This window comes from Dromiciops gliroides, chromosome 2, assembly GCF_019393635.1.
Source record: "Dromiciops gliroides isolate mDroGli1 chromosome 2, mDroGli1.pri, whole genome shotgun sequence".
NCBI lineage: Eukaryota > Metazoa > Chordata > Mammalia > Microbiotheria > Microbiotheriidae > Dromiciops > Dromiciops gliroides.
This window is the reverse complement of record NC_057862.1, coordinates 586,365,716-586,381,500: the sequence shown is the minus strand read 5'-3', so window position 1 is coordinate 586,381,500 and position 15,785 is coordinate 586,365,716. Positions and strand designations below refer to the sequence as shown.

The 15,785-nt window shown below is 35.0% G+C and overlaps 1 protein-coding gene across 4 annotated transcripts in view; it reads left to right on the top strand.

The window, feature by feature from the left end:
* The window catches only part of SANBR (SANT and BTB domain regulator of CSR), a 62,138-nt gene extending 46,676 nt beyond the window's left edge, over window positions 1-15,462 (top strand). For 3 of the 4 annotated variants that reach the window (XM_043984478.1, XM_043984477.1, XM_043984479.1), the window contains 10 exons: window positions 1,580-1,725; window positions 3,370-3,469; window positions 4,310-4,342; window positions 5,157-5,256; window positions 6,574-6,665; window positions 7,100-7,128; window positions 7,274-7,347; window positions 10,533-10,621; window positions 12,311-12,402; window positions 13,514-15,462. In XM_043984478.1, coding sequence (XP_043840413.1) covers window positions 1,580-1,725; window positions 3,370-3,469; window positions 4,310-4,342; window positions 5,157-5,256; window positions 6,574-6,665; window positions 7,100-7,128; window positions 7,274-7,347; window positions 10,533-10,621; window positions 12,311-12,402; window positions 13,514-13,550 — 792 coding nt within the window. In that variant the 3' untranslated portion in view covers window positions 13,551-15,462. Of the gene's footprint in view, window positions 1-1,579; window positions 1,726-3,369; window positions 3,470-4,309; window positions 4,343-5,156; window positions 5,257-5,651; window positions 5,671-6,573; window positions 6,666-7,099; window positions 7,129-7,273; window positions 7,348-10,532; window positions 10,622-12,310; window positions 12,403-13,513 lie in introns of those variants that run through there. The other variant, XR_006354833.1, reaches the window with a different exon arrangement.
* Window positions 15,463-15,785: the final 323 nt, after the last annotated feature.

The following is a 15,785-nucleotide window of genomic DNA, read 5'->3' as shown; positions in this document are numbered from 1 at the left end:
CATATTAAAGATTTCTTTATGAGAACTTGCAAAATAATGTTCCTGTTTCAAATTCCTCAGGCAATAATAATAACAACTTACAAGTCTAAAACCTATGACTTAAGAAGAACACATATAAACTCATTTTATCCTTACACAACTCTATGAAAACGGTAATATTGAAAGAAAAAGTCTTCCTTTAAGCTTTCATCCTGATTAACTAATGAGGCAAAATTCAGGGCAATGAGAAGCAAAAGGAGTTTATTATAAGTACGTAAAGGTAGCAATACATTGTCAGGCTGATCACTGAAGATCAATGATGGCTTCAAAGTGGGGCCAACTTTTATAGGTAACTTTAAGACAATTCAGATAGGTCAGTGCCAGCCAAAGAGGTTGGGGCCCTTGCATCTCCATTCCTCCCCAAGATAGTAAGAACATGACAGTTTGCAGGTAGGGAAACAAAGGTCACAGGTAGGGGGTGACTTGGCCATGTGGCAAATACAAGGGGTTGATCTCTCCCTCAACACTGATTGACAAGCAGGACTGGAAACAATGGGTCACCGCGTCAACATAACTTTCAGTAGTAATACAAATGTTATATTGACCCTTCTTTTTAACCAGGCCTGTGATTTCTTTAGTGTAGGAAGCTTCCCGAGAAGGAACTTCCTCTGCCAATGCAGACCTTCCAAGGTACCTTCTCTGCCACCTAGATTGTTGCCTGGGGGACAGAGAAGTTACCTTGCTTATCCAAGGTCACACAGCCAGTCTGTCAGCACTAAGACTTGACCCCAGCAACAGTTCTTCATCCACAATGCTTCCTGCCTTCCAGCCCTGTTTTACAAATGAGAAAATAGAAAGGTTGAAAGATTGGCCCAAAGTCATAGTAAGTGCCAGAATGAGAACCCAAACCCAAACCCTTTGATTTTTATACTCTATGCTCCTAGAGATACACAACATGCTTCCTATTTATTTATATGGGAAACATTCAAAGGACTGTCTGGGGATAACTGTTAGACTGCCCAATGTCCTAATTCTCTCATTCCTTAGAGGGGGAAGCTATCTCCTTTAGAGCACACTTACCTTAACATTTTAAACAAATTAGCACTGTTTTGTCAAGCCCAAAAATGTTGCATCAATTTATGACTACTGTGTTATGTATTTTCCTGAGATTTATTATGATGATCAATTCTTTGTTTATTTTCTCCATTTTTAACTGTACATCTGTGTAAATATGTAATTTGTAGAAAAAATAATATTCTTCATTGTATGATGAAGGTCATTCATTACCTCTTGGTTGACTCTGGATCTTCTCTTTGTCTTATTTTAGTATTGCTTGTATTATTCACTAATATTCCATTGATTCTAAGTGAACTCAAGATAATATGGTATTTAAGCTATGTAGCAAGTGTAAATTATCAGCTTTATGGACAGTGTTAGGAGTGAAGTGATTTCTTGGGCCAAATGTATAATCTAAATACATTAATTCAAATAAGTAATATACCCTCTGCAAAGAACTAGCACATCATGGGATAGACTCAAACAGTAATCCTTAGAGAAAGCATTTCTATAACAATTTAATCTGATGTCTCTTATGTAACAGGGTTGTAAAGTGAGAGACCATGTGATTGGTTTATGTGATCGAGGTGAAGGTGGAGATTTGCTAACCTGTTCATCTTCTAAAATACTGGATGATCTCCTCATGCACAGAGATGTTATTGTTGTACCTTTTCCTAAAGACATAATTAGGTGAGAAAAGACCCCAACAAGGGAAATTCTCTAATCTTTGAATTGTCTTTTGTATGTGGGGTTTTTTGTTTGTTTAAGTCCTTTATATAAATGCTTGGGTAAAAACACTAGGAAAGAAGTTTGGTTAGTGTCAGATTCTGGAAATTATATCTTACTACAGTTACAACTGGATTGGAGAGTTTAGTATATAATTGCTGCTGCTAAAATATTATAAGGTGTTCCAGAAGTAGTGATAATGCCAATAGCCCACTTTTCTCTCCAGCAGACATTTGAGTGTCCTTTAATGGGCATACCTGTATTATGCAAATCACTAAATTGATTAGAAAATACAACTTTCTTGTACAAACAGAACCAATGAAGCCAAAATTAGAAGGGAAACAGGAAGTTGGGAAACAATTTTTAAGCCAGTGTTTCTGATAAAGGCCTCATTTCTAAAATATATAGGGAACTAAATCAAATTTATAAGAATCCAAGTCATTCCCCAGTTGAGAAATGGTCAAAGGACATGAACAGGCAGTTTTCTGATGAAAATATCAAAGCTATCTATTGCCATATGAAAAAATGCTTTAAATCACTATTGATGAGAGAAATTCAAATTAAAACTACTCTGAGGTACCACCTCACACCTATCAGATTGGTTAATATGACAAAAAAGGAAAATAATAAATGTTGGAGAAGCTGTGGGAAAATTGGAACACTGATACATTGTTGGTGAAGTTGTGAGTTGATCCAACCATTCTGAAGAGCAATTTGGAGCTATGCCCAAAGGGCTATGGGGCTGTGCATACCCTTTGACCCAGCAATACTGTTACTAGGTCTGTATCCCAAAGAGATCATAAAAAAGGGGAAAGGACCCACATGTACAAAAATATTTGTAGCAGCTCTCTTTATGGCAGCAAATAATTGGAAATTATTCCCCCATCAATGGGGGAATGGCTAAACAAGTTGTGGTATATGAGTGTAATGGAATACTATTGTCCTATTAGAAATAATGAGCAGGCAGATTTCAGAAAAACCTGGAAAGACTTAAGTGGACTGATGCTGAGTGAAGTGAGCAGAACCAGAAGAATGTTGTACATAGTTAACAGCAACATTGTGTGATGATCAACTATGATAGACTTAGTTCTTCTCAGTAATACAATGATCCAAGACAATTCCAAAGGACTCATGATGGAAAATGTTCTTCACATCCAAAAAAAGAACTGTGGAATCTGAATGCAGATTGAACCATATTGTTTCTGCTTTTTTTGTTGTTGGGGTTTTTTTTGAGGTTTTCCCCTTTTCTTCTGATTGTTCTTTCACAGAATGACTAATGCAGAAATAGGTTTAATGCAAAAAATTTGGAATTCAAAATGTTATAAAAACAAATGTTGAAAACTATCTTTACATGAAACTGGAAAATAGTAAAATACTTTTATGATAACAAAATTTTAAAATAATTTTTAAAAAACAAAGAAAATACAACTTTCAGATAATAGACCTAATATTCAAACAGTGTATTTCTCCTATATGGCTAGGCAAATGGCACCATGTAAATATTCATAAAACATTAGTAAACTTAAGGCATTATTACATTTAAATTTGATGGAATGCAAAGTTATCAGGGTTTTCTGTTATATCAAGAATATTCTATCTTCTTTAAAGTGAATATGGAATTGGCTTCTTTGATGAGAAAGGCCTAGACTGTGATGGTCTGCTAGAGCCAAATACACCTTGGGGCCCCAAAACTGGAGAGATCAATGCTGTGAGTGAATCCTTTTTTTCATACTTTGTTCATATTTTCATAATGTAATCTATCATAATTATTTGACTTTCATTTTACTTTTTAAAAATATTTGTAAGTTTTCTTCCAAGTTTGAAAATTTTTAAAACTTGAAAAATGTAATGCTGTCCTATGGTTTTCTGCTGGTAAATTAGAAACAAAGAAATGTTCTTTTCACTGATAAGGAGTGAATTATTGTATGTTGGATCTTTTAAAACTTTTGTTGTACTTGGGTACCTTTAATTTTTACAAACTAAAAAACTAAGCTAGTTAAACCACACTGATCTATTATACATACACACACTTTTTTAAAATATAGAGCTTAGTATGTTTTATACCTGTACACCAGTAAGACTTCAAGTCCCATGAAGACCTTCACTGGCTTCTATCCCCTCATAATTTTACCATATCCTTATGACCTCTTCATTTTTCTAGTCATTCCCTATTATTAGCTTTTTTTTTCCATTTTGAATTATCTGCTTCACGTGAGTTTTCTTAGCCGTGCTCCTGAACTAACATTCAAACCTCAAAATATACAAATGATAAGGGAACCTTTGGTTAGACTATAATTCTAAGCTTAAATTATAAATAAAGGTATTCTTACTCATATATGTTTATTTCAACAAATAATTTGGTAACATGCATGATTTTAAAATCTGGTTCTTTGATTATAATTAAATTCTCAGAGTTCTTGTGTAAACTTGGTTTCTAACTTTAAATCATTTTCTGTAATTCTGTAATAGGAAACACAAAATTTAAATTGTGCTATAATGAAGTTAGAAGTATAGCTATTAATTTGGTATTTTTCTCCCTTCCTTACAGTTCTTGTCCTTGAAAAATTGGACTCTGCAGCTGGTAAATGATTCCATATTCATGTTTCCTGAATTTATTAGAAGAAAAAAAGAACTTATTAAACTGAATCTTAGGCACTTTTTATTTCAGGGATTTTAGTGAACTGCTCTTTGAGCTAAACTTATGTCAGTGTGAGAAATTTGTGTTTATTAGAGTTGGCAATATAGTTGGCAGTTGTTAGTGCAGTAATATCCACCATGCTGTTTGAAATCTTTGGTTTAATGGAACCATCATCTGTTCTCAGCCTTTCATTATTACTGTTAACGTTTTTTAAGAACTGAATGAAATTTTAAAATATCCTCTATCTTTTAAATCGAAACTTATGTGATCACTTACATACCAAAATGGTATATAGGTTTAGAAGAGCTGGAGGAGACTGTAACTAAAGGAAATGCATGAAACAAAGTGAGCATGTAATCAGTGGCCATATTGCTGGAAATAGGAAACTTTTAATGCCAGGAATCATTATTTTGGTTTTTAGAGAAGAGTTAGGCTTTCACTTTTTAATCAGAGCCCCCTCAAATCAAGAGACAGTTGTTTAATATCTGTTATGTTGTTAGGATTGTAGCAGTTACTGTGGGGGAAAACAAATATACAATTACTATGCCCTAAATATGGAAGACCCCTGTCCATAAGCCAGCTATTGATAAAGATTTCTTTCTTTGTTCTCACTTGATCTATTCTTCCAAAATAAATGTTGCATTATAATTCATGCTATTTTCTGCTTCCAGAGCAATATGTTAGAAATGTGATCATCTCTTTATGATTAAAAAGCAGAGAATTTATTTCAGGAGTTTGTTTGTTTTTTTTAATTCAGAAACAACAGTCATTATTTTCAGAAGAGGATGAATATACCACTGGGTCTGAAGTTACCGAAGATGAGGTTGGAGATGAGGAAGAAGTAACTAAAAAGCAAGGTATAGCCTACATTAAAAAGAAACGTCAGTGTTCACAGCTGCATTCAAAATTTATTTTGACAAACCCTTATTAAACATTATGTCAGGGCAGCTAGGTGGCTCAGTGGATAAAGCACCGGCCCTGGATTCAGAAGGACCTGAGTTCAAATCCGGTTTCAGACACTTGACACTTACTAGCTGTGTGACCCTGGGCAAGTCACTTAACCCTCATTACCCAGTGCAAAAAAAAATTAAAATAAAAACATTATGTCCGAAGAACTGTGCTCGGCATGGGGGCAAGTACAAAGTTTAACTAAGACTTTCCTTGCCCTCATAAAGCTTACAGTCTGGGGGTTAAGAATGCAAATGGATTGCATGACAAAAACACAAATAACTATCCTTCATTTTTTTTCAAGGATCTCTGATGTCATCTCGGTGGGTACTCCCTTCAGAATGAGGTCACGTATATTTGTATTCTTTCCCTCTACATCTTGTAAATCAGACCCCCATCAGGGATATTTGAGACACAGATTTTTTTCCCAACTTGATAGCTTCCCTTCTTCCCTGTTGCTCTGATTTTGTTTGTAAAAAAGCTTTTCATTTTCATGTAACAAAAATTATCTTGTTATCTTTTGTGATTATTTCTAGCCTTTGTTTGGTTAAGAAATTCCTCTCCGGCCATGGCAGTAAAAGGTCCCTAATTTGGTTCCTACTGATTTTTTTTTAGTGCTGACTTTTAATTTTCTGTTTGTGTATCCCTTTTGAACTTAGTATGGCATGGGATGTTAGATGATGGTCTCAACCTAATTTCTCCCAATTTGCTTTCCAGTTTTATAAAGCAGGAAGTTCTTACACAAGTAACTTAGTGTTCTGTGGATTATTAAATACTAGGTTATTGAGTTAAATTGTTTCTGATTTTTCTTTGTCCGGTCTGTTTCACTGATTTACTTTTTTGTTTTTAAACAGTACCATTTGGTTTTAGTTATCATTTCTTTAGAATATTATTTATGGTCTGAAAGTGCTATTCCTCCTTCATTCCTCCTCTTTTTCATAATTTCCGATGGGGTTCTAGAATGCTATTACTATTTTGTCCAGCTTTCTCAAGTACCCCTTGGTAGTTTAATATAGCACCAAGTTTTCAGGTAGTTAGGTAGTATAACTTTCTACTATGTTAAGCCCGACTCTTAGCACCACTCTTCTTCTAGCAGTGCTTCATGGTTGCAAATTCTGTGGCACCATGATTACCAAAAAATCTCAGTTGCCAGTGTCCTAAAACACAAAGATGTGATAACCAGTATTAACTGCAAGTTTATGACTTACTAACATTTTTATTTACAGGGAAAAAAGAGAAGCCAAAGAAGTTCACCAAACAGCCAAAAAAACAGATGTCTTCACCATGTGTTCAAAAGAAAGAAAAATCATCAGATAAGGTAATTTTAACATTAATTTACTGGTTACCTAGGTCATGTGAAAACAAATCATTTGAATAAAGGGCATGAGGAGAGTCAGGTCAATCAAACATCAGGTCTTCAGTAAGGACCTTCTACGTGACCAGTGCTGTGCTTAGGCCCTGAGGATATTGGGAAAGACAGCTTGCACATGTGGCCATGTAGAAGCGCTCTGTAAACAGGTGAGAAGTCATTGGAGGGAGGAGGCACTAGCAGCAGGGGGATCAGGGCCCCATTAAAATGGGCCAGAGCAACACTATTTCCCCAGTGATGGCGGGGTGTCCAAAAATCTATGTAGTTTACTGTGACACATATAGGCAAGAGATAATTATTTTTAATACCAATTTGTGGCTAAATCAGCAAATGTGTTACAGTTGGGCCTGAGTGTCATCATTGGGTTGTTTTCTTTTTTTTAGTCAACTTCTAGAGATGCTTCTCCATTCGTGTAAGTACAGCCTTCACATCCTTATTCTTATATGTGCGTGTATTTTTATAATATACATACATATGTACATATACATGTATAGACAGGGACATAGATTCAAATACAAAGGGCGTGGAACCTGATTTTTTTCTCTTTTTTTCAATAGTGTGAGTATACAGAGAAATAAATGGGATGCTTCCAGGTCACTGAGGTTCAATCAGGATGCTCAGAGAGAAGAGGGTAAGACATAATGATTTGGTTAACACATTTGTATATACATGAGAGATTTTTTTTTAATGTTCACAAAATATGTTGAACAAACTTAAAAGATTAGAAGTTTTTTAGAAATTTAGCAATGAAGTGCTTATCAGTAATCTAGACAAGCCCTTCATTTTGCAGACGAAGAGACTGATTTCTGAGGCATGGAAAGATAAGCTCAGGAGATGAACCAAGAGAGTGTCTCATGTGGATAAACAGCACATTTTCCTATGATCTCTGGGCCTACATTATCCATTTACAGGCTCCACCCAAGATGTACCTACTGCCAGACCAGCTCACTCTGTGGGTTGTCCCTGCAACTGAATCTCATAGTTGGGACCATAGGCATCACTCCTCAACCCTCTTTTTCCACTGTGGAGACCAGATTGTAGGTAGACCAGAATCAATATCAAAAACAGCAGTGGACTAGAAAAAATAAGGAAGGGGTACCAAAGTACACTCTACAGAAGCAATCTTTTTATATTTAGTATTTCTAAGTTGTCTGATACTAGAAAGAACAGAGAATCTGAAATTAGAACTCAATAAATAAAACACTGCCTAGCATAGTAAGTGCTTAATCTACCTAAATCCATATTCAAAGCACAGTGTGGAATAGATTCGTTAGTCATTAAAACTGCATGCCTGTATGGCCAAAAAAAAAAATAGATTTAGAGACATACCTAATAATATATACTGTAATGATCTCTAGTTCTGCAAGCTAAAGATTTTTTCTTCCAAATCATTAAAAATCTAGAAGAAAAGTGTTTCCACTTTGGAGAAACTGGAATATATCAGATAAAGCTCAGGTTACAGAATCTATAAGGAAATTATACATATCCAACTAATATATGCTCCCCAATGTGGCCGTGGTCAAAAGACAAGCTATTTACAAAAGAGGAAATGGAAATTCAAGTTTTTCCTAACTATATAAAGAGATGCTCATAGTCCAAAGTGAAAAGAGAAACTCAAACCAAGACAACCTAACACGCTACCTTGTACCTCTTAGGAGGGCAAAAATAGGTGTTTTTGAAGTTTCAAGTCAGTGTTCAGCAGTCTATCAGGGAACAGTCATTCTTCTTAATATGCTTCTGGTGAAACCTCAAAATAACAAGGTTCAGTAGAAAGAACATTGGATTCAGAGTCAGAGAAATCGCGTTTGGGTCCTGACTTTTCTAGTGACTCCTTTGTGTGACCCTGGATAAGTCAGCCTTTCCAATCCTCAGTTTCCTCTTCTGTAAAACAAAAGTGTTGGACTTAGTAACCACTGAATTCTTTTCCAGCTCTAATATGTAGCAGTTCCATTGCTAATTCTCTATCCCCAAAACAGGATTAAAAGGGCCCATTTTTACAAAAATATGTATCAGTGTTCTTCTATAATACCTGAAGCACTTCTTCACTTGTCTTCCCCCAGAAAAGCTACCCCAGCTTCCAAACTCTGTGGGTCACCAGCACCACCCCCTGCTGCTTGTTTACTTTTGCCAGCCAGAAGACACAGTAGTTTAGGATAGGTAGGGAGAAGATAGGCAATGGGTTTGTGATCTCATTGACATGGGTATCTCCCAGGAGAAAATACCTGCCAATACAGGTTGGCACCTCTGCAGTTTACAGTCTTACAGAGTTGCCCTGATCACTGAGATTGTAAATAACTTTTGCTCAGGATCATATAGTATGTATCAGAGGTGAGACTTGAACCAAGGCCAGCCCTGTGTCCACTACACCATGACTGTCTCCCCTAGTTCAAGATAAAGATATTTAATCAAGTGGCATAAATAAAATGAGAAAAATCTTCCTGAAATATATGACTATGGAATATACACAAAGAAAACATGGAGTCAGAAAACACACACACATAGGCGCAAACAATAGAAACCCATATAACCAGGATAAAGTTATGTAGGATACACACATGTAACTGCTGGTCAGAGCATCTCAGGCCTTTGAATCTGCTAAACTAACTATCCTTTCTAATCCTATCATACAACTCTTTACTGAAAGTAACATTGTCTTTCCTGAGTGAGTGTCTTTGCCAGTCTTCTGGTTGATGAGCTATTCTCTGCTACCGTCTTCTGGTTTTAGCTCTTCAAGACCATCATCTAAGGTAAAGTGGCAAGAAGTCTATTCCTAACATGAACAAACCAGATGTGTACATACTAATTGTAACTATTTAAAAGAAGAAAAAGAAAGAGGAAAGTAGGTCTAAAGTTGGCAGAAATTAAGCCAGACTTAGAGAACAAAAAGCATTTTCCTTCTTTATTAATTCTTTGATTCTTCTCCCTTGTTAAATGCTGTGCACAAAGGGTAAGATTTTGTCACTTCCATATACACACACACACACAATTATATATATTAGTCTAAATTAACTCTTGTAAATTTGTTTCATCTTCCTCCTGTCTATCCAAAAAGGCTTAGTTAACATGATCAGTCACAAAAACTTTAATATATTTAACTCTGATATATAGACTTGCTCTCAGAACGTGTAGAGTCATCATCAATATAATGATGTTAAACTCATGAAGAAGAAAATTGGTCCTAATTTTGAAAGCCAAGTCTTTAGTAAATCTTACTTTCCTTTGGTTTTTGTATTTGAGTGAAAAATAAATCTGTTCATTCTGAGTATTTATCAAATTCTCCCAAGAGCTTCATATGGTTGAAAATCCACTCCCAAAGTACAAAGCAAATCCTTCATAAATTTAATGTTCTGGTTTTACAGTGAAGTTTGAACATTTGACAGCACTGGTTTTGTTCTAACTTTTCCTTTTTTTATTCTCTCTCTCTTCTTACCCTCCGGCTTCTTTATGAATACTGAAACATCCATTATATTTTTTAATGTCAGGCCAGCCCAGTGAAAACCCTTTCATCTAGCTGTGGTCTGGAGTGGGTCCCTTTGATTTTACTTAGACTAGACTTGTACTCCTAGAGTAAAACACACACCACACACACCACCTGCTTTTATTAAGTGTGTTTTTTTAGTTTGTAGCTAGCTACCTATTAAACACCAGAAAATCGATGAAAAAGTAACTTTGAAACTTGATGATCTTGGTCCTACAAAAACATATTTACTGAGGAATTTCTCCAAACATACATTTGCAAAGTCTTGATTTTTAGGGTCTGCAGGTAACAGCTTCCTCACAAGAAAGTAAATAGGTTTTAATGTTTATTATGTTCAGATCAGCGCCGGATGTCTGAAATTACAGGACACCTAATAAAAATGCGACTAGGTGATGTGGATCGAGTCAAGTCTAAGGAAGGAAAAGAAGTAAGAATTACACTTTAGAATCCTTTTCTGAATTTGACTATGACTTCATTCTGATTTTGCTTTTTTTGTTGTTTTGTTTTGTTTGTTTTTTTAATTAATAAAGTATTTTATTTTTTCCCATTACATGTAAAGATAGTTCTCAACTTTTGTTTATACAAGCTTTCCAATTTCAGGTTTTTCTCCCTCCCTTCCCCCCCTCCCCCCTCCCCCCTCCCCTAGACAGCAGGTAATCTGATAAAGGTTTGATATATAGATATATATATATATACACACACACATAGTAACATTAATAATATTTCTGTATTAGTCATGTTATAAGAAAAATCAGCAATGATGAAAAACCTCAAAATAGAAAAAACAACAGCAACAAAAACAAAAGAAATAGTATGGTTCATTCAGCATCTATACTCTGCAGTTCTTTTTTTTTTTTTCTTGGATTTGGAGATCCTCTTCTATCATGAGTTCCCTGGGACTCTTCTGTACCATTGCATTGGTGAGAAGAATATATAGTCCATCACAGTAGATCAACACAATGTTGATGATACTGTGTACAGTGTTCTTCTGGTTCTGCTCATCTCACTCATCATCAGTTCATGCAAGTCCTTCCAGGTTTTTCTGAACTCCTCCTGCTCATCGTTTCTTACAACACAATAGTATTCCATTGTATTCATATACCACAACTTGTCCAGCCATTCCCCCACTGATGGGCATCCCCTCAACTTCCAATTCCTTGCCACCACGTAAGGAACAGCTATAAATATTTTTGTACATGTGGGTCCCTTTCCCCTTTCCATGATCTCTTTGGGGAAAAGACCCGAAAGTGGTATTGCTGGGTCAAAGGGTATGGACAGCTTTATCACCCTTTGGGCATAATTCCAAATTGCTCTCCAGAATGGTTGGATCAGTTCACAGCTCCACCAACAATGAATTAGTGTTCCAATTTTCCCACAGCTTCTCCAACATTTATTATTTTCCTTTTTTGTCATTTTAGCCAATCTGATAGGTGTCAGGTGGTACCTCAGAGTTGTTTTAATTTGCATCTCTCTAATCAATAGTGATTTAGAGCATTTTTTCATATGGGAATAGATAGCTTTGGTTTCTTCATCAGAAAACTGCCTGTTCATATCCTTTGACCATTTCTCAATTGGGGAATGACTTGGATTTTTATAAATTTGATTTAGTTCCCTATATATTTTAGAGATGAGGCCTTTCTGATTTTGTTTTCACCCTGGGAAAGTAAAAAGTGTTTCCTTTATAATTCCTGTATAAAATTAACCATCCACCCTACCCATGAGCTTTACATGCAAAGGTAGCAAAGTAAGATGGGTATATGTATGTTTCTGCTCCTATTACAGGTTTTTTCTTTACATTTGACATTACTGGCCACATACTATGTGACTTTCCTGGAAATCTAATATTACTTACTGATTTTGATTAATAGCATCTGCCTAGATGATGAGTAGATGTTAAGTTTGTTATCAATAGATCCTGCTGTAGCAGCTATAAATATCAGTGTGATAAGTATAAGGCAGTAATATGCATTAGCTATAGCAGTGTTAATATCAATTATCCTCTAGATATTTAATTTAAAAATAAATTTTCAAAACCCAAAAATGATCCACTAATAAACAAAGCAATTATTAAAACCAAAGTAGAATAGCTTCATAATTTGATTTATTTACTTTGCAGTTTGCAGGTGGTATTTATTCTAGGCTTGAAGCTCAAATCAAGGCCTCAATTCCAGTCACTACACGACAGAACAGCACAGAGAAAAACACAAGGTAAATCAGGACCTGAATTAGTGTTTAGGAGAACACTTGATTTTGAAATTATACTTCAGTTTAACTTGCATTAATGATATAGGAAGAAGCATTTACCTTTGGTCTGGAGTATGTTAAACTTCATATCAAAAGATTAAATGACTAACAATCATCATGCTAGAAGGAAAGTGGTAACACCTGTATTTTATATTTTTAACCTCAACACTTGAGGAAGCAGTTTCAGAACTGTCTTTTTACATCTTTGACAAAGACTGACAATGTTGGAATGCTAACTTTATAGCTACAATAGGGTGTCATAAAAGTATAAGTGCTGAATTCAGTTGTTTAAGCTATTGAAAATGTATAATGCCACGGAGACTTTTGGCACACTGAATGGTTGGATGTGTCTTTGCTTTGAGGCAACTTCTGGGGTTGAGAAAGTGTGGGATCTCAACTCTGCTGTATGCCATCTGGGTGACCTTGGGGAAGTGACTTGCCCTTTGTGAGCCTCAGTTTCCTCATCTATAAAATGGGGGGTTAGACTTAAATGACCTTGAGAGCTTCTTCTAACTCTAAATCCATGATCCTATTAACACAAGCTTCAGAAACAATCAGTATCTTAGCAGAAAGTTTCATGAGCTTCCATGGCCTAGAAGAAACTCAAAACCTAGTGGCTAATGTTTGGTGATAAGCCTCTTTGAATTTACCTAGTATCATGGATTAAGAGCTCTAAGTCTTACTCTTACAGTTTACCTGTCCAGCCCCCTCATTTTGTATAGATCAAGAGACCAAATAGCCAAAAGAGATTAATTAGATTGCCTAACATCACAAAAGGAGTTAGTAGTCTCTCTGGGTGGGATTTGAATTAAGGTTCCTGATTCCAGATTCAGCATTTTACATTGTTTCTAAATGGATCCCTGGGCCTGACTCTTTCCATTTCTGACATAGCCATTAAGAACCCAGAATGAAACATTGTAGTAGAACTTTAGTGGAGGAATGTGTCCTAGTAAAACTTAAATACATACAAGTCTAGACCTTTTAACCAGTAACAAGTATCCAAAAGATTTAGAGTGAAGTCTTAAACATTGATTTTAATTTTCTTTTGTTTATTTTTGTATCTTAACTAAACTAGGTCTAAAAGTCGTTTTGGTCAAAACCGCCCTGTATAAGACATCTCTGCAAAGATCTCAAATAGCAGAAGACATTGCTGACGTCTGAAATTGTTCATTGTTTGAAGATATTTGGAAGGCTGCCAATCTTAAGCTTTGAAGTGACTTATCTGTTGAACACTGCAAGTTACATTAATCACATTGCTAAGAATCCAGAATGCAGATCCAGTTAGATCTTGTAAAAAAAAATGAAATTTGTAAATATGCAACTTCGTAAATTTAATCTGCTTTTTAATAAGTTGTGCTGTGTAGAAAATGTTTATTTATAAATTTGCACAATTTTAAAACTTCTAATATTTGAGAACCCTAATTTATTTCTTTGAAGGGAAAGAGTCCTAAATTCTAAGTTTTTTCTTGGTGGGGTTTTTGTTTTTTGTTTTGGGGGATTTTTTGAGATATTAAAAACTGACTGAAATACAGCTGGCAGTGTTACTGTGCATGTGCATTAAATAGTATTATATCATTTCAGTTATACATCTTGAGATACCATATTGGTCTTCAGTATGTGCAATGTCATTCCCAATGATGTTATATAGATTTGCATGAGTATCTAGGGATCCACAAAGACCCCAGGATTGCAGTGTTTAAAACTTGAAGATAAGGTAGGAGTTTTTTTGTATTTTGGACAGGATTCCTTTTTCCATCTTTATCACATAAAATGAAAGTGTTTACTATCAGCCCATTTTTTTTCTTCCTTTTTCTGGATAAATTTTACATTTGCTCAATGGCCTAAAGGTACAGATAATTGCCTGGTTCCTTCTGTGTTACTAGTATCTTTCTGAATCTGGTGGAATAGCTGTTAGTCTATGGACACGAAATCATTTCAGTTTGGTGAAGTGCCCTGGGTATACAAGGGTCCCAAATTTAAAGTATTTTACAGCCATTAAAATAGTTCACATTTTACAGTGAGATTACCAGTTGCTTTTGATCTGTCTAGAGAGACAGGCATTTATGTACATTTGGTAGGGACACAACTGTGTGTTCTCAAAAGAAATCACAATAAAATTGTATCCTGAAGATCATGTTTTAATTTTTCTAGCTAAGCAAAAGGAGTGCTCAGGGAAAATTAGTTCCAAACCATAAGCACATAGTAAATGACGTGTTTGGAAATTACTTTTACTTAAATCTCTGGAAGAAAAAAAAAAATCCTCCTTAAAATGCACTATCTGTATTTTTCAGCCTTTATTTCGTTTTTATTTAAAATTATTCAAAATATTTAAATTAAAAAACAGATTTAGATATGTGAGGGTGGCAGCTTTTAATGGACATGTTAAGTGTTGCACTCAGTTTACACATAGCGAAATCACTATTCCAAACAAGTATTCAAGTATTCTTTCTAGTTTACTTAAAGGATTTTGCAGCTACGTTTTATTTTCTCTCTGAAAAATAAGGATGGCTTTGCCAAAGTCTTTGTTTCCTATTCAGAAATGTTATTCCATTTAATATTTTTAATAGATCATATGTTTTTCAAAGAGAGTGGTTTACTATGTAATATCTGTTCAGTATTAGAATTTTGGTATATTTTACTATATTTTTGCCTGACAAAGGGATCTAGGTTTGTTCATGTAAACTTTGTTTTAAGACCCACAATGATAAGAGGAAGATGTTCCTTCTCAATTTACTGATGCAAAAAGAATAAGCTGCTTCTCTCCTAGAGGGGACTGGACCACTGGATTGATTTTTTGATTGTGACTGTGCCATTTTTAAATGCCAGAGTATTTCAAAATTTGATTCTCTTCAAGATGTGCTTTTATTTTTATTAATGTCTGTCTGTACTACATAGCATAAATGCAATTAATCGTTTAATAAAACTGTATTAATAACATTTTCTTTGCCAAACATACCCTGCATTAACTTTGAGTTCCCACCTCTTTAAATAAAATAAACCAATGAAAAATTGCTTAGTGAATTGTTTAAATAGTCTGTTGTTCTGAATCATTTCTTCATTCTCCCCCATAGTGTAGATAAGCAGCAACATACTCTATAATGATTTATACATAACTTTTTTATTATAAAGAGAGTTTCATATTTTAACTCAGTAGCATTTAAAGTATGCCATAAGTTAGGCACTGTACTAAGAGCTCACCAGGAAAAAAAAGAAAAAAGAAAAAAAGAATCCCTGCCCTCCAGGAGTTTACACTCTTAAAGGGGAAGACATACAACAGAAGAACATCCTACACAGTATCATCAACATTATGTGTTGATCAACTGTGATAGACTTGATTGTTCTCACCA